Here is a 19,035-nt window from a genome sequence, read left to right as displayed (position 1 = left end):
CAAAGCCACGCTCCAGTCCTTAGGGCTGGAGCGTGGCTTTGGTGTGACTTCTGGACTCTTAGGACGCATGCATCATTGAAACACCATACCTCCACTGTGACTCGAAGCAGCTTTATTTTGGCTGTCTGTAACAGGCCCTAAAAATGCATATCTGGAATAAACTGGAGAACTTATTTTCTGTAAATATACCCCCAACAAAACTTTCAGTTTAATTTATGGTTAAATAAAGGCCTCTCTTGGGGCCAACACAGGCCAAAAGTGTGACAAAAGGGGGACCTTCTTTAAAGTTATATTTTCAGAAAAATAGTAATAAATAAATAAATAAATAGATCTCAGGTTGAGAGCACATGGGAAGTGTATCTTTCTGAGATCCTACTGGAAGTCAATGCAGTCCCCCAATCTCAGCAACTGCTCATTCCTGTTTGTAGTTAAAAAGTCACATACCAAATGATAGGAAAAAGCTCTGTCTAAAATGCTAGAGGAACACAGCCAGTTACATCAGGCAATTCTAAGTGAGGCATACAAGTACTGACACAGTATTAGACCACTTCCTATGCTCCCAAAATCACTGATGCTAGTAGACTTTTGTTGTTGTTAACCCCATAATTTATGGTGCATTTGCTTGGGCTTTCCATCCACCAATTTTCCCACAGAAAAACAGATAAAGAAATCCACAGATAAAGACTTATTATCATGAATCATATCATGATTTAGTATCATAGAAATTGCTTAATACCTTCTTGAGCTTCAGCTTGGCACTGAATAATGTAGCAATCTATTAGTCGAGCTTCTAAATCTCTTCCCTTTTCAATGGGAGTGATCAGTTTAGGGATGTGGCTTTCCTAAAGAAAAAATATAATCTTAATTTGACTGTCCCATACACAAAGCATGCAAATGTGCATGTACACCCACCCACCTATGTGAAATATCCAGAGACTTATATGATCACACTATAAAACTATTCTCTCTTTACATATGCAAAAGCATTTCTTATTATGATGTGAGTGCTATCAGTACATTAGATTATAAGCATCAACATGTATAGCAGCAATTAATTTTTGATCCAGTCTCAACATTAAGGAAAGGCATGAGATACAGTCCTCCAGAGCTTGACTGCTTACTTTAATATAGGTGGGATACATACTGGCAAAATGTAGTGTGGCAACGGCAGCAGCAGGGTTAGGGAGCATGCACCATTCAGACGCTCCCTAATCCTAGTACGTACTGGCGGCGGCAAAATGGCTTAGCATCCGCAAGTCCCAGTGTCATAAGGATGTCACGAGTGCGCCATTGGTGCACTGCAATGTCTTTATGGCGCCGCAAGAAGGACCCACTTTTTACGGGTCCTTTTTGCTGCGTGAATGTAGCGCGCGGTTTGTCTGCTGTGGCTCCCTCGTGCAGCAAAGCAAGACACTGACAGACTGCCCTTTTTCGGTGGTCTGTACCCTGCCATAGTATCTGTTAAAAGTGACTACCACAAAAGAACATGTAACATGTAAGGAAGACAGGTTAGCTAATTTCCCCAGCATGCAAAGGTTTTTTTATACTGTAATCCATTCAAGCAAGCAATTCCCCGATTTACACTGTACCTTTACAGGTACAACGCCATGATGGATATTCTACAAGTCCCCAAAACTTTAGAGACTGATGTACTAGCATTAATGTACTATTCCAAATGAGTTACTTTGTTAAAGGAGGGTGGGAGGAATACCATCTATGCCTAATACAGTGGTGCCTCGGGTTACGAAAGTAATTCGTTCCGCGGCCGCTTTCGTAACCCGAAAAGCCTTCGTAAGCCGAATTGCCATAGGCGCTAATGGGGAAAAGCCGCGATTCCGTGCGAAAAAGCCGAAAAAAGCACCAAAAGTTTTTTCGTAACCCGAAAAAACATTCGTAACCCGGAACAATAATTCCCTATGGGATTTTTTCGTATCCCGAAAATTTCGTAACCTGGGTATATTTCGTATCCCGAGGTACCACTGTACATCAAAATAATGACAGTTGTGCAAAACCAATTAAAAGCAAGAGTAAAAATAAAGTCTTTTCACAGGATCCATATAATTAAGCTTCCTTTAAAAAAAAGTTTTATACCTTTAAGTGTTTGAAAATTCCAGCTGCTATTTTCATACTCCGATGGACATCTTTTGCTTCATCTTCAGTTATGCTAAAGGATTACCAATTTATTATTATTACAACTCCTCAAGCATGTCAAATATCAAACAATCTGCTAACCCTTCCTCTAAGTAAAGTTGTTAAACTTGTCAATAGACAAGATTTGTTTTTGTTTTTTAGTATTCATAATTGCAGGACTCATCACTGGATAAATGGATTTTTAAATGCTTAGTATAATCTACGGAGTCAGAAGAAACTAGGAAACATAGGCCAAGATCCTGCATCAAGCAGATGGAGTGTAACATTCTTCCTGTGCAGTTCTGTGTCCTTGCCTGCCCTAATAGCGGTCAAGCACCAAGGGTGCTGTTTCTGAATGATGGGGACAAGTCAGGAACACAGAAAAATGATCTTAGCCTGTGAGAGGAAAATTAGGGTGCATTCACAGATGAAGTACATTTTTTCCTTATCCTCACAGGCATCTTCAACATTGGAACTGATCCTCCCTCCCCACTGCTAAGTAACAGCAGCAGATCCTTCTGAGGTTTGACAGCTGCCAATTGGGGATGGTGGTGAAGGTTTTGGATAGGGTGCAAAGTACTAGAGAATAACTCCTTGCACTATTCAAAAGGAAACATGACTGACAATGTTAATAATGTGACACCACTCAAAGGAAAAAAAGGAAAAGGTCTTATACTTGGTCAAGCTATTTGCCTAGGCAGCTCAGTATTGTCTAACAGTAAGTGGTCCCATGAAAAAGTCTTTTCCATCAGCAAGTAAGTATGCCAAGGATTATGTTCTACACCATTTGGTTTCATAACTTGAAATGTTTTTTGCTCTTTGGTAAGGCTTTGGTAACTAAGGCCTAAATCAAATTATTTGTCCCAAATAGATCAGACTCATTAAATTAATAGAAACTTGATTTGGGATATATCTATCATATAGAAATAATGCATTTTGACACCACTTTAATTGCCATGGCTCCATCCCATAGAAACCTGGGATTTATAGTTTTGTGAGGCATCAGCACATTTTGGCAGAGAAATGGCGCACTCGTGATGTACGCAAAGTGCCACAAAAAGAACCCTGAAGAACTGGGTTGTTTTTACTAAGGAGGGACGCCGCGCAGTTTGGCAGCTGTGGCGTCCTTCCGCAGTTAAAACGAGAGACTGCAACCCACCGTTTTGGGACAGTCCGTACTGCCCCATAGTCATAAACATATGAAGGACCAAAAATTCCCCACTCTTGGTTTAGCATACCTAACTGAGCACAGAATCAATAAAAGAAATTGTTAAGTGAAAATACTTACTCTTCCTTCCCTGCCAACCTTGATGCATATTTAGTGTACCATAAAGCCACATTAAAACCCATGGAAATTAGTTCAAATACAGCATCTTGCTGGGCACTAAATCAAAAAGAAAGGAAACATGGCTTATTGCATTATTTATAAGACTTTCAGTTTTAAAATGCAACCTTGTGTACATTTTGAAGACTGACAGCACAATCCAATACTACACATTTATTCAGATGCAAGTATCATTGTATTCAAGGGGTGTACCACTAGGAACTGTTAAGCCTAAATCCAATAGACAGTCTCAACTAGAACAGATCTATGAAAGTTTATAAATCAATGTACATGTAAATTTCACTAATTTAATGGATCTACTTCAGCTGGAATTAATAACTGAATTTAGGATTGTAAGGATGGAAATGATGTGGCCCTCCAGGTGATGCTGAACTGCAACTCCCAATAGTCCTAACCAACACAGCCAATGGCAAAGGATGCTTGAGGTTGCATTTTAACAACATCTGGAGACCCATGTGATTCCCACCTCATCTTAAAACAAAAAAATGTTTGTTTCCTTCCTATTCTGCATTTGGCTATTTCAAATAACATGAGCTAATCTCAAAGCATTCAAATGTATGCTGCTCAAATAGATTTTTAATAGCTGAAAATACAATTGTTTGTGAGAAACAATTTATGCTTTGTTTAAGTCTGAATTACAAATGGTTGAAGCATAACTGCTGTACAAATCCCAAGTTCCTAATCACCCTCCCCATCAAACTGAAACAGACATTCCAGTCAGTTAAGTTACAACAGAATAATTAAGTTTTCCATTCAGTGCAAATGAGAAAGCAAATGCCAGAATAGTTTCACAGAAATGGAATTATGCAGAAATATTCACTCTCACTACAAAGTAAATTTCATGTTACCAGAAGGCTTATATGGTGGCACAGAGCCTTACAAAATATAAGATCATATAAAGATAACAACAGTCAGATTACATGTACCTTTCTCCACATACTATGAACATGCCAAACTGCTCCATTTTTGTCAAATTATTGTCTAATTATTCATATTCGGGCCTGTATGAATTATTTGATTCAGAAAAGGAAGAGCAACCAAAGCAATCAAACTTGACCATGTCTGCAAACCAAGGGGTAAAACAGACTGCACCTTTGTGCCAGCTTGGGGGCAGCATCAGAGCATGGCATTTAGACAGTGCACGTTCTAACACCGCCGGCATCAGGCTGTCTACCCAACCACATGGCAGCCAGCTTTGCAGTGCTCCGGTGGCATGGCGTTTATACACTGCACGCTGCAAGAGCAACGCAAAGCCGCAGCGGTGGCAGAAAAGCTGGCTTTTTGCCAGCTCAAAAAGGAGTGGCATTTTGCCACCTCTTTTTGGGCTAGCAAAAAGCAGGATTGGGGTTGCGGCATGCTTGAAGCCACCCCTTCACAGCAGTCTGTTTCAGCTCAACATAAAAAGGAAAGATATCAAATGAGCTCGGACCAAGTTTACACAAGATCAAGCATCCATTTCCGGAGCATAGACAGTCTGATGCTTCTGAGTTTTGCCCTGTCTGAAATCAAAACCCTGCCCCCCTTGCCCCCAACAGCTAATTCTGAATCTAAAAGTGACAGCTTGACTACATGGCTAACAATCATGGATAGATATATACAAAATATGCATTATTTAATTTTATATAATGTCATATGTCTTTAAATTTCACAGTTTGGATTAATTAAAAATAAGGTAATCATGTCAATATGGATGGGTTAAGGAAGAAGGAAGATCTGGTATTAGTAGAAAGTAACAGTAATAATATCATGAAAAAAGCTTTCCAAAGTACTCTTTGGTTTAGAAGCCATTTCAGATTGTATGGTAAACTTGGCAACTAGAGTGCAAAAGGATCATTGAGTTTCAAAGGTACTACAAGTTCCCTTTGCATACTGATTTTCCAGACTAACACAGCTATGTCTTTGAATGAGAACCAGAAATGTGCTAAATTTCAAGTCAATAAATATTTGTGTAGGCGGCACTTACATGGTGGCACAGAGGTTTACACAATATGAAAACATATAAAGTTAACAACAGTCAGATTACATGCATATTTCCAGGCACTGCCAATATGCCTAACTGTGTATTTTTGTCTAATTATTCACATCTGGGGCTACATGGTAGGTGCTTGTGTACAATCCAAGCACATTATTCTATTTTTTTTCCACTACAAAGTGCTGTGTAAACCACGCTCAACTCAGCAGCATGCACAGAATTTCAGCCACAAAACATTTACTTTGTGGTGAGCAATGCTGAAGTAGATATTTTTGTCATAAACAAACGAGAACTTAAAAAAGAGTATTCTAACAATATCATGATTGTTTGTTAATCTGTTAATCTATTCAAATTACTTACTGTCCAAGAAGATAGGCACTGAAAAACAAACTACAGTTACCTTGGTACATGTCCATGCAAAGTGTCTGTCCACTTAAAATTCTGAATATATCTCAGCTTGCTGTCCTGCGAAGAGTCGTCCAGTGAAACTATAAAGCCTAATAATACACAGATAAATATATAAATGCAAATGCTACTACAAAAATTTTGCTGTTGTTTTGTGTCTTCAAGTAGTTTCCTACAATACCTCTTCAAAAAGGCCATTTCAAAATTATTATTTTGATCTCCAAAATTTATTCCAGTCTCTATATTCAAATTCCTCAGCCTTACATATGCAATACATTTTTCTCTCCCACAAAAAGTACTGTTACCTAATTTCACACACTATTAAAAATGCTTATATCCTCCTTCTACTCAAAAATAGTCTCTGAGTTTAACACACTAGGATGATCTGGGATTAGCTTTATATCCTAAATGTACAGATATACTGTAGTATGGGGGACACCTGGCTGAATGAAACTACGTGTGAGAGAGATCTGGGAGTCCAACTGGACCACAAGTTGAACATGAGTCAACAGTGTGATGCGGTAGCTAAAAGGGCCAATGCAGGTTTAGGCTTCATCAATAAAAGTATAGTGTCTAGATCAAGAGAACTAATAGTGCCACTCTATTCTGCTTTGGTCAGGCCCCACCTGGAATATTGTGTCCAGTTCTGGGCACCACAATTCAAAAAGGACACTGAGAAACTGGAGCGTGTCCAAAGGAGGACGACTAAAATGGTGGTCTGGAAACCATGCCCTATGAGGAACAACTTAGAGAGCTGGGGATGTTTAGCCTGGAGAAGAGAAGGTTAAGAGGTGATATGATAGCCCTTTTTAAATATTTGAAGGGGTGTCACATTGAGGAGGGAACAATCTTGTTTTCTGCTGCTCCAGAGAACAGGACCAGGAACAATGGATCCAAGCTGCAGGAAAAGAGATTCCACCTCAACATTAGGAGGAACTTCCTGATAGTAAGGGCTGTTCGACAGTGGAACAAACTCCCTCGGAGTGTAGTGGAGTCTCCTTCTTTGGAGGTCTTTAAGCAGAGGTTGGATGGCCATCTGTCGGGGATGCTTTGATTTGGATTTCCTGCATGTCAGGGGGTTGGACTGGATGGCCCTTGTGGTCTCTTCCAAGTCTACGATTCTATGATTCTATTATTATACCTGAAGAAATCAAATAATGAAGTAATATTTTCTCTCCTGTGCAATGCAAGAGAAAAAATGCAGGCTTGGCCAAGAACATATTCATTCTGGTGTAACCATACAGACTAGATGGAATATTTCAAAGCATGTACTTGAGCTAAAAGGACAATACAAAGTGCTCATCCCTGTCCAGTTACTGCTAATTACATTCCACTGCATCTGGCCCTAGATCCTCCCAGAAATAAGGAGTCTTCCCATTGTTGCTCCCCACCACCATCATCATGGATTTGGTGGTCTGCCCTCCATGTACTTGTGGTGCATTCAGTCCACACGTTTCCCACTGCTGTTTAGATGCTTCTGTGATCCATTTACTTTTTTAACAGATTAACAATACCAAAACAAACATGATACCTATACAAACTGCTTACCTTTCAGGAGTGAAAAATAAGAATCAGTTGCGTTTTTCATCATATCTGGATTACAACTCAAATCTGTAAAAAGTTCCAGGAGTCGTGTTCGAGAGGACCTTAGATCACTGTATAAGAAAACAAAAGAAGCCTCTGAAAAACACTATTCAAAAACAAACTCTTCTGATTCAACAGCATTGTTATTTTTTATAAATAGCAATGTATATAATCATTGGAAAGTCTGCCTTTTTTTACAATCACTTACTTGCAAATCTTTGTAGCAGCTGGAGTCGTGGCTACACCATAGTAATTGAATGTAACAGGAGCTGTAGCCTTTAAAGGATTTCGATGAAACCAGTGAGTCATTTCTCTTGAAAACTTCCTGCAGGATAAGAACTACAGGAAGCCTAAGACAGAAAATAAGAAGTTATATTCATTAATATGAATCTCCTTTAAAGGAACCTCCGGAACCTCCTTTTCGGGCACAGTACAAGGTGTTGGTTATCACCTTTAAAGCCCTACGTGGCTTGGGCCCAACCTACCTAAGGGATTGCCTGCTTCCATATAATCCGCCCTGTAAACTCAGGTCCTCTGGGAGGAATTTATTACAGCCCTTAAAGACCAGGTTGACGGCGACCTCCCAGAGGACATTCTCTGCAGCCGCTCCCAAATTATGGAATGGCCTGCAGGACAAGATCCGTCAAATTACCAATCTAGAGAGCTTTAAAAAGGCCATTAAGACGGATCTCTTCCGGCAAGCCTTCCCGGAATAAAATGCTCAGCCACAAATAAAAATTTCCCATCCAGTGAATTCTGCCCATGATGATTTTTATTTAGCTTAGTCGGTTTTAATATGTAGTTTTTAATCTGACATTGTTTAATCTTGTTTTAAGGGGGGGGCATTATGTATATATGGATGTATTTTAACCTGTTGTATGCCGCTTTGATTGCCTGGCAAAAAGCGGAATAGAAATTAAAAAAATATTATTTTATTTTATTTATTATTAAAAACATTAAGCATCTCATTCCTTAAATATAAATTTTTCACATTATATTAAGCAATCTTAAATAAATTTATGAGGAAGTAATCCAGTTGTGTTTACTACATACCATGATATTTAACAGGATTGTGTGTGTATTGTCCTCTCCATTGACGCCCCCTTGTCGTGGGGGAGAGGCTTGCGTACCCTAATGAAATTGTGAGCTATGCTGGCGGTGGTATAATAGCCACTGGTAGGGCCTCCCATGCCAGACAGGTCACAACCGATGGGTCTGACCAAGAGCGCCAAAGGGCAGGATGGGCTCTCTAACCTTATGGCAACCATCCTAGGGAAAGGAAAACTCTAATCCCAAACCCGGGCAGATAGTGCTCGTCTAACCCTGTAAGGTCAACCATCTAAGAGAAGGAAACTCTTATCAAACCTATGACCCAAGGACCTCGCTGCCACCGTCCATGCTTGTCAAGGCCTCAGCAGACAAACCTCTAGTTTAAAGAGTGAGGCCAGTTCTGTGTACACTGCTCTCCACCAGAAAAATCCATTGCACAGGCTCGAAGGATACATCCAACTTCCGAAAAAGCCCTGTAGCAATAGGCAAGGGACGAAATGGCAGGTGTAAAGATGCACTGGAAGCCACAGACCCAACCCTGCATGCAGGCGGTTCAGGACTTTGGTCGCTTGAGACTGACCCGGGGGATGACAGTCTTGTTTGGCAGCATCCTGAATGACCAAGCAGCCTTGTTTAAGGAGAGCACTGCTTGCTCCATGTGGAGAGGGGCCTAGAAAAGATGGCCTAATGAAAGCTCATCCCCATCTACCCAGTTGGCTAGCCGTGACCAACGGGCATCTTCTGATGCGGTCAAACAAAGACAAAGAAACAAAGGCACACACCAGCCTCCAAAGGTGCAAACAGACTAATGCTTGCATGCTGGAACATCAGAACCATGCAGATAGTGGATGTCCTGAGCGTCGTTCTGCTCTAATACCCCATGAACTGTCACGACTTAACATCGACATTGCTGCTCTTAGTGAAGTTCGTCTCCACGTGGAAGGCAGCCTTAAAGAACACGGTGCCAGCTACACACTCTACTGGTCTGGCAAACCCAAAACTGAAAAACATCTTTCAGGTGTAGGCTTTATGATCAAAAACTCCATTGCCTCCAAACTCGAAACCTTGCCAACAGGACACTCTGATCCCATTATCTCCTTACGCCTCCCACATGTTGTTCTCTTCAGTATATATCTCCCAACTATGCAAGCCGACCCTGTGGAGAAAGACAAATTCTACTCGGATCTACTCCACCTTATACAAAAAGTCCCTGCAGAAGACAAAATCATTATCCTTGGTGACTTCAATGCCACAGTAGGAAAGAACTTCGAAGCCTGGAAAGGTGTTTTAGGCAAGCATGGTGTTGGAAACTGTAATGATAACAGACGCCTCCTGCTAGAGTTTTGTGCAGAACAGCAGCTGACTATTACAAACACCATCTTTCAGCAGAAAGATAGCTTGAAGACAACCTGGATGCATCCCTGAACCAAACATTGGCACCTCATTGACTATATCCTAGTGCGCCAGAGAAATATTCGCGATGTCCGTCATACCTGAGTGATGCCCAGTGCAGAATGTCAAACAGATCATCGCCTCGTAAGATGTAAACTAAATCTTCATTTTAAGTTCAAACCTAAGAGAGGTGGCATCCTAAAGAGGAGACTCCAAGTCAACCATCTTCAACAAGCTGCCGTGAGAGACAACTTCCAGGCAAATTTGCAAACAAAACTTGAAGACCATCCTGTAGACTCTTCTCCTACAGTGCTTTGGCAACATATCAGAAACAGCATCCTGCAATCTGCGGAAGAAGCCTTGGGGTTCTCCCTCAAGAAAAACCAAGACTGGTTTGATGAAAACAACCAAGAGATCCAGGAGCTGTTGGCAAAGAAGAGAACTGCTCACCAGGCACACCTCGCCCAATCATCCTGCCCTGTAAGAAAAGCAGCCTTTCGCCTTGCATGTAGTCAACTCCAACAAAAACTCCAAGACCCTCAGAACAAGTGGTGGATCAATTTAGCAGAAAAGACACAACGTTGTGCAGATCTGGGTGATTCCAGAGGATTTTATGAAGCTCTTAAAGCACATCAGGTCCAAAGCTCCCTATACAGCACAGATGGTCAAACACTAATCACAGATAAAGCTTCCATTCTGAACCGATGGGCTGAACATTTCCAAAGCTTCTTTAGTGCCAACCAAGTAGTCCAAGACTCAGCAATTCAACATATGACACAACAACCAAGGAAGAAGGAATTGGACATAGCTCCCACTTTGGAAGAGACCCTTAAGGCCATACAACAGATGAAAAAAGGCAAGGCAGCCGGAATTCCACCTGAAGCTTGGAAACACGGAGGTCATGTACTCCATGCTAAACTCCACGAGCTCCTTGTGAGTTGTTGGGGAAAAGGCGAACTGCCATCAGATCTCTGAGATGCAGTCATCATCACCCTGTACTGTACAAGAAAAAAGGAGCAAAATCGGATTGCTCAAACTATCGAGGTATAACACTGCTCTCCATTGCTGGAAAAATCCTTGCAAGGATACTCCTGAACAGATTAGTTCCAGCTATTGCAGAACTTCTTCCTGAAAGCCAATGCAGCTTTAGAGCTAATAGGAGCACTACAGATATGGTATTTGCCCTTACACAACTGCAAGAGAAATGTAGAGAGCAGAACAAAGGTCTCTACGTAAGATTTGTCGACCTCACCAAAGCCTTCGACACTGTGAGTAGAAAAGGTCTGTGGCAGATCCTGGAACGACTAGGATGCCCCCCCCAAATTCCTCAAAATGATTATCCTGCTACATGAAGGCCAGCAAGGTCAAGTCAGATATGACGACGCTCTCTTGGAGCCCTTTCTCATAACTAATGGTGTGAAACAAGGTTGTGTTCTCGCTCCAACTCTATTTACAATCTTCTTCAGCATGATGCTCCAAAGGGCTACGGCAGATCTCGAAGAAGAAGATGCCATTTATATATGCTACCGTACTGATGGTAGCCTGTTTAACTTAAGCTCGCACTAAGACTCTAAACGATCAAGTCCGTGAGCTGCTTTTTGCTGACGATGCTGCCCTCATTGCCCACACGGAAGCAGCTCTGCAGCGCCTAACATCTTGTTTTGCTACAGCTGCAGAGCTATTTGGGCTGAAGTCAGCCTGAAGAAAATGGAAGTTCTCTACCAGCCTGCACCTCAGGAAGAACACTACCATCCCCACATCACTGTAGGCACATCTGTGCTTAAGTCCGTTCAGCAGTTCACCTACTTGGGAAACATCATCTCCTCAGATGCCAAGATTGATCAAGAGATTGATCACAGACTAGCAAAGGCATGTAGTGCATTCGGAAAGCTTCACAAAAGAGTCTGGAGTAACAAACACTTGAGGCGAAGCACCAAAATCATTGTGTATAGAGGCATTGTACTGTCTATTCTCCTTTATGGGTTTGAAACATGGGTCACCTATCGCCAACACCTACGACTCCTCGAATGCTTTCATCAGCGCTGTTTACAAACAATTCTAAATATACACTGGACTATGTCACAAATGTTGCTGCCCTTGAACAAGCAGGGATCACCAGCATTGAGGCCATGATATTGAGGAGGCAGCTGCGCTGGGCAGGCCACATTTCTAGGATGAAGGACCATCGCCTGCCAAAAATAGTATTCTACGGTGAACGTGCCACAGGTCAGCGTAAGAGGGGCGCCCCAAAGAAGAGATACAAGGACTCCCTGAAACATGTCCAAGGCTCGGCCAAATTGATCACCAACAATGGTCCGCCCTGGCCTCGCATCAGGAGGCATGGAGACGCACTATCCATGATGCTGCAGCCTTTTTTGAAAGCTCATGCCAAATGAGTCTCGAAGAGAAACGACAACGCAGAAAGAACTACAACCTGGAAACATCATCCAAGCCAGCCTTTCTCAAATAGTGGGGCGGGCCCCCCAGGGGGGGGGCGTGAGGCTCCATAAAGGGGGGCGCGAGGCTCTGTTATGCAGAGGTGTACTTATAACAATTTTATAGACAAATGATACTATTTACAGTCGCGCAGGGGGCGCGAAATGTTTTCTTCTTCCTAGGGGGGGCATGACAGAAAATAATTGAGAAGCACTGATCCAAGGAGACTTTCTGCTGTGCTTTCTGCAACCTGACTTGGATTGGCCTTTTTAGTCATCAACGCGCTTGTAGAAAGCACGGGATGAGTCCTTCCTGAATCTTCACTTGCGAAGTAAAGCCAGAGAGTGTGTATTGTGTGCCTTCAAGTTGCTTCCAACTTTTGGCAACCCTACCATGGGGTTTTCTTGGCATGTTTCTTCAGAGGGGGATTGCCCATTCTCATCCTTGGCCATGGAAACCCACTGGGTGACCTTGGAAACAATTTGAAGTCACACAACACACACAACCCTGTTAAATATCATTGAATGAAGTAAACACATACAGAATTGTACTGAATGAACTGTTACTGTATACCTATAGTTAGTAGGAGATGGGGTGGTTGTCACTCAACTTGCTTGACACATTAACAGATGACAACTGCAGCAGATAATCACCCTATATATGTGTGTAAAACTGTTAAGAATTTTGTAAATGACATCCCAACTCCAGTTTTCATTAATTAGGTATTTACAATACTTGATTTGAATGAGGACAATGCCCTTAAGTTCATTTTTTCTAGAGGCAAGAAGTGCATGGCACTCATACATCCACAGCAACGAGATCTGCTATTCAGCATTTCTATGAATAGAGCCATTATTATCTAGCCTTTTACATCTGAGAGATCAGTATAGTCCAAGAGAGGATATTGCTTTATTGCCTGAAATATTTGCTCAAACTAGTTAAATTAGATTATTCAGCACTGATATACCATTATTTTTCTTATAAGCTTACTCCTATATTAACAGATTTGTCGAAGTGAGAGGTTAAGGGTTTTTAAACATCTAGCTCTTTCACAAGCTTAGACCTAGAAAAGGAAAGTCTATTATAGCAGCTCCTTTATGGAACAGATCAACAATTCATTCAGCAGAAACGAGCTATAATATAAATACTGAGGCAGGTTACAAACCGCCGGGTTGCGGCGGTCTCCCGCCACCACCGCTTGCAGCATCCGGGAGCCGCAGCTGCCACACCGCGGGGCTCCCGGATGCTCCGAGGAAGGAGCACGGAAATCGCGCTCCTTCCTGGGCCCTGGAAGTGGTGCCGCAAAGCACAAGGCGCGCTTTCGCGGCATCACTTCCACCGCGACACGTCTGGACGCTATGCGTCCAAGACGTCAAAATGGCGGCAGCCGTGTGGAACGGCCGCTGCCATTTTGTGCACGCGGAGCGTGTACTAGGGTTAGGGGGGTGCGGAAGAGTGTTTCAAGTGTTGCTGTAATGGTCATAATTACAGCTATTACAATCATTTTAATTAAAAAATCCATTTTTTTGCAAATATTTCTATACTCAGAAGCAGCTTATAGCCTCACCTAACTGATGTTTAAAAAGTTAAGGAGCTTACATTTATTTATTTTTTATATCAATGTATTGACAGACACTGCATACATTATACAATATAAACAATGGGTTGGGAAACTGATCCTCCACCCACCATCCCTGTCTGTTGGCTTCGTTCTCTGGGTGAATGGGACATGAAACCCAATATTATCTGGAGGACATGCCAGGCACTTATGCAAATTTAAACCAGGGCTCTTGAGGGCCCCTCACTACCCCTTTATAAAAAAAAATACAGAAAACTTTTCAATTTGCAACAGAAATAGCCAAGGGTTGTGACCCTGAGTGTTAGGTGAATTACTGTACACGCACCCAGAAATGTTTTTGAAATGTTTGTTGTACCCCATTCATAGTGACCTTTAAGAGCCACTTTGAGGAGTCATTTTGATGAACTGTATTAATAAAATGGATATTACACACTAATGGTGCCAGAATATATCCTAGGGCCTAGGCTAAAGGTAAAGGTAGTCCCTTGACATGAATGTCTAGTCATAACTGACTGTAGGGGGCAGTGCTCATCTCTACTAGTAAGCCAAAGAGCCCGTGTTGTCAGAAGACTACTCAGGTGGTCATGTGGCCAGCACAACTGTACCGCATGCTGTTACCTTCCCACCGAAGTAGTACCTATCTACCAACTTGCATTTGCATGCTTTCAAACTGCTAAGTTGGCAGAAGCTGGGACTAGTGATGGCAGCTGACCCATACTGCAGCACTCGGGCCTCGAACAGCCAACCTTCTGATCTTCTGATCTTCAGAATTGCTTTCTTAACCACTAAGCCAACACCTCCCATCTCCTAGGATGCAGTTCTATTAATCAATGGCAGAAAACTAGATACGCTGTTGTGTATAGGTCAGTGGTTCTCTGCCATAAGCTTGTGAAGCTATGTTTGTTATATCAGCTTTCCACAAGTTGATACACTCCAGTATCTGGTTGGCCTGCAACTCCCATTATCCCTCACCAATGGCATGTCAATTAATGTTGTAATAAAAAAAAAATCTGTGGAGAGCCTCAGGTTGGGGAAAGCCAAGTTAGGCTATGGTTAGGACAAATACCATTACCCTTTTGGCTTAAGCAAGCAAGCAAGCAAACAAAAAATCATGGAAGAAGGGCAGGATGGAGCCTTCTCTAGTTCATGAAAAAAAAGAAAATGGTAAAGTAGCACAGAATCACTATTAAGTTTGTGATACAGCCTACTCCCCAAATAATTCTGCTAAACATTCCACTTCTATCTCTCTGAAACTATTTTTTGCTATCCCTACATATGGACTTCACTATTTTTTTATTCTTGTTAGATAAGACTGCAGCTCTGCAAATATTGTGTGACTGCAGCTCCCATCATCTTTGTGTGACTGCAGCATCTTGAAGCCACATCTTTTACTTTAACGTTATTTCTAAAACATTATATAGTTTAAAACACATGAACAGAATCATGAGCATTATTCTCTCTAACCAAGGCAGATGAACCCATGCCAGTGAAATGGGGCCACCCAGAGAAAATAAGTAGTTTCTATATATCAAGGGGATATCAAACAGTTGTTCACTCTTTGCAAATCAATTGACCCTCTGAAGACAATTGTTTTGGATAACTTTCTAATCAAAACCAACCATTTCTGAGGGTTTATTTATTTCAGGGTGAAGACCCACTTAGAGATCATTCAGAAACAAGAAGGGGGGCACATAGATTTCAAAGATGCACCTCCAACCCTTATTTCTCTGTAAATTCTCTCATTATTTCATAAGAAGAGGTGCATCTGTCCTCTTGAAATACTGTAATGTACTTTGACACAATTTAATTGCCAAGGGCTCCATCCTACAGATTCCTGGAGTTTGTATTTTGCAAATCATCATTTTAACTGCCATGGCTCCATTCTAGACTCCTGGGATTTGTAGTTTTGTGAGGCACCAGCTCTCTTTGGCAGAAGCTAAAGCCCTTGTAAATCTACAAATCCCAGGGTTTTACAGGATGGAGCTACAGCACTTAAAGTGGTGTCAAACTGCATTATTTCTACAGTGTAGAATCAACCCAGGGAGATGAGACTCTCTCCCATACACTGTAACAGGTATAAGGGCTGATGAAGCGTCGCCTGCAGCAGATACAACCAGAGCACTACAGGCCTGTTACAGACTGCCAAAATAAAGCTGCTTCGGGTCTCTTTGGAGGTATGCTATTTAAATGATGCATGGGTCCTAAGAGTCCGGAGGTCGCGCCAAAGCCACACTCCATTCCTAAGCACTAGAGTGCAGCTTTGGTGCAGCTTCTGGATTCTTAGGATGCATGCATCATTTAAACAGCATACCTCCAAAGAGACCCGAAGCAGCTTTATTTTGGCAGTCTGTAACAGGCCACAGTTTGCTTTAAAAAGGAATGTATCTATACCTTATCTCAATCTACTCTCTCTGCAGTCTTTGCTACTGGACCAAGAATTTCCCATACCAGATTTCCTACCTACCCAAACATGAGCCAAAATCACTGGCCAAGCTTATGTACCAAAAAAAAAGGAAAGACAGGAGGGACGTCACTTCAGGCACCTTATGCTTAAAAACAAATATACATGTTAAAAAACTGACAACATGCTCAGAGACGCCACATATCCCCGACAATCATAATTTCCATTGAATTAGTTTCACACACAGTAGGGCCTATCAGGCGCATGCATTTTGTCTCTATATCTAGCCTCAATAAGGCAGGCAGGCCGCCAGACCCAAAACTTCAAACACTGGCCCTTCTTCCACTGCATAAAGGGTATCTAGACAAGATCCTAAAGAATAAAGATATACAACTGCGTACTAAAGTCAGAATCATCCAAGCCACTCTATTTCCATCACCATGTTCAGGTGTGAGAGCTGGGCAGTTTAAAAAGGTTCAAAACACACTGCAGAAATAATCCAGTTTGAGACCACTTTAACTACCTTGGCTCAGCGCTAGGGAATCCTGGGAATTGTAGTTTATTGTAGCACTGACAGAGAAGGTTAAACGTCTGACAAAACTGGTTCCCAGAGCAGTTAAAGCAGTGTCGATCTGGATTATTTCTGCAGTGTGTTTTGTGGCCAAGTGGATAAAAGGAAAACCAACTCTTTTGAGACGTGGTGCTGGAGAAGATTGCTGAGGATCCTGTGGAGGGCCAAAAAGACAAACAAGTGGGTCCTTCAACAGATCAATCCTTCAACAGATCAAGCCTGAAAGCCAAGATGACCAAATTGGGGCTGTTTGGCCACATTATGACAAGAAATGACTTACTAGAAATGACAGTGACAATAATAATGCTAGGGAAGGTGGAGGGAAGTAGGAAGAGAGGAAGACCGCAAGCTAGATAGATAGACTCTTATGACGGAGGTCACAGATATGAACCAATAGGGCCTAAGCAGAGCACTGGAGGATAGGGAGTCTTGGAGATGTCTCATACACAGGATGGCCATCGACTCAAAGGTGGTTAACAACCACTATCACCACCAAAAAACCCAAATACATAAAGGGCTTCTAGAGCCAGCGTGGCGTTGCACTTTGAGCACTAGACTATGACTCTGGAGAGTAGGGTTCGAATCCTGCTCTTGACCATGGGCAAGTCACACTCTCTCAGCCTCAGAGGACAGCAATGGCAAACCCACTCTGAAGAAACCTGCCAAGGAAGCCCCATGATGGTTGCCTTAGGTGGGCAACGGCTTGGAAACACACAAACCAGACCCAGCCCAGTTCCCAGAGAAGGTCGGCTGTGGCTGTGTTTACCTTCTCTCTCTTTCCAAGGCAGCGCTTCCTGTCGGGATTTGGGAAATCCAAACCACGCCTCCACTTCCGGTCGGAGGAGGAGCCTGGCGGAAGACACATTACCGCACTACGCTCCTATAAACACGGCCTGCATCCTGGGCTTTGCAGTTTAAGGAGGGGGCATGTAGAATCCTCAGAGAGAGAGCGAGAGCGCGCGTAGGCCTGGCTGAACTACAAACCCCACAATGCAACGGGAGGCAGCCATAGTGGCGAAAGCAGAAATATGCCGCTATAAAGAATGTAGTGACGTCATCAAAAACCAAGAAGCGCTGAGGCGCAGCGGCCGCTCTTTCGCGGATCTCTATGGTGCGCGGCGCCAGAAGCCGGGCGCGAAATGGCCGCCTCGCCCAAAGCGATGGAAGCTTTATACCAGTGCTTCTCAACCCTTGGGCCCCCCAGGTGTTTAGGACTACAATTCCCAGAATTCCCAGTCAGTGTGCTCATTGTCCAGGAGTTCTGGGAGTTGTAGTCTCAAAGGTTTAAAACCACTGTTTTATACCTATGTTGACGTAGCGGGACTGGCACGCTTGTTTTCTAGCCTTCCCAGCTGAGAGAGTTCGTGGAAGTCAGGGTTGGGCAACTGTAAAGGCCCTTCCGATGGTGGTGGTGGTTGTTTCAGACTTATGGCGACCCTGTCATGGGGTTTTCTTGGCAGGTTTCCTCAACAGTGGTTTTGCCGTTGCCTTCCTCTGAGGCTGAGAGAGTGTGACTTGCCCAAGGTCACCCAGTGGGTTTCCATAGCTGAGCTAGCTATGGCTATGACAGGTGTAATGGTTTGAGTGTTAGACTAAAGACACTGGGGCTGCATCCACACTGGAGAAATAACCCAGTTTGGCACTGCTTTAACCCTTTGTGTGGCTCTCTGCTATGGAATTCTGGGAGTTGTAGCTTGTTGTGGGGCCCAGAGCGGAGCTCCGCTCCGCTCTGGGCCCCACAACAAACTCCAACTCCCAGAATTCCATAGCAGAGAGCCACACAAAGAGTTAAAGCGGTGCAAACCGAGTCCTCCTTTTTCCCCTTCAGTGTCCTCCATTTTATGGCGCCTTGTCCTCCTTTCGTGTATACTGAACTGTTGGGAAGCAAAGGTGACACTGTCTCAGCCCCCCAATTTGGGAGTATTTTGCATTTCTGGATTCCAGATAAGGGAGGCTCAACCCAAACCTTCCTTTGGCAAAGAGGCAGGATGAAAGTATGGAAGCCAAGATAAATACAAACCCGTCGTCACTCACCTATAAAGGAGGAGATTCCCCGCCGCAGAGAAGCCAACAATGGTTCGAAAGGATCAGGCAACTTCTGCAGGACGACCCCTCCCTAGTCTCCCCAGAGGAGTGTCCCAAGAACCGGATGTGACGTACCTGGCACTGC

The 19,035-nt window shown here is 42.9% G+C and overlaps 1 protein-coding gene across 3 annotated transcripts in view; it reads right to left on the bottom strand.

Moving 5' to 3' along the window:
* The window catches only part of BROX (BRO1 domain and CAAX motif containing), a 29,357-nt gene extending 10,322 nt beyond the window's left edge, over positions 1-19,035 (bottom strand). The window contains exons 1-7 of one of the 3 annotated variants that reach the window (XM_042473939.1): positions 18,900-19,035; positions 7,645-7,786; positions 7,401-7,507; positions 5,848-5,944; positions 3,419-3,514; positions 2,092-2,164; positions 737-842 (exon numbers count right to left, since the gene is read on the bottom strand). In XM_042473939.1, the coding sequence (XP_042329873.1) occupies positions 737-842; positions 2,092-2,164; positions 3,419-3,514; positions 5,848-5,944; positions 7,401-7,507; positions 7,645-7,745 (580 nt within the window). In that variant the 5' untranslated portion in view covers positions 7,746-7,786; positions 18,900-19,035. Of the gene's footprint in view, positions 1-736; positions 843-2,091; positions 2,165-3,418; positions 3,515-5,847; positions 5,945-7,400; positions 7,508-7,644; positions 7,787-8,489; positions 8,584-17,631; positions 17,694-18,899 lie in introns of those variants that run through there. The other 2 variants (XM_042473945.1, XM_042473953.1) reach the window with 2 other exon arrangements.

Source organism: Sceloporus undulatus, chromosome 1, assembly GCF_019175285.1.
Source record: "Sceloporus undulatus isolate JIND9_A2432 ecotype Alabama chromosome 1, SceUnd_v1.1, whole genome shotgun sequence".
NCBI lineage: Eukaryota > Metazoa > Chordata > Lepidosauria > Squamata > Phrynosomatidae > Sceloporus > Sceloporus undulatus.
Note: the sequence above shows the minus strand (reverse complement) of the source record. Positions and strands in the feature narration are given on the sequence as shown.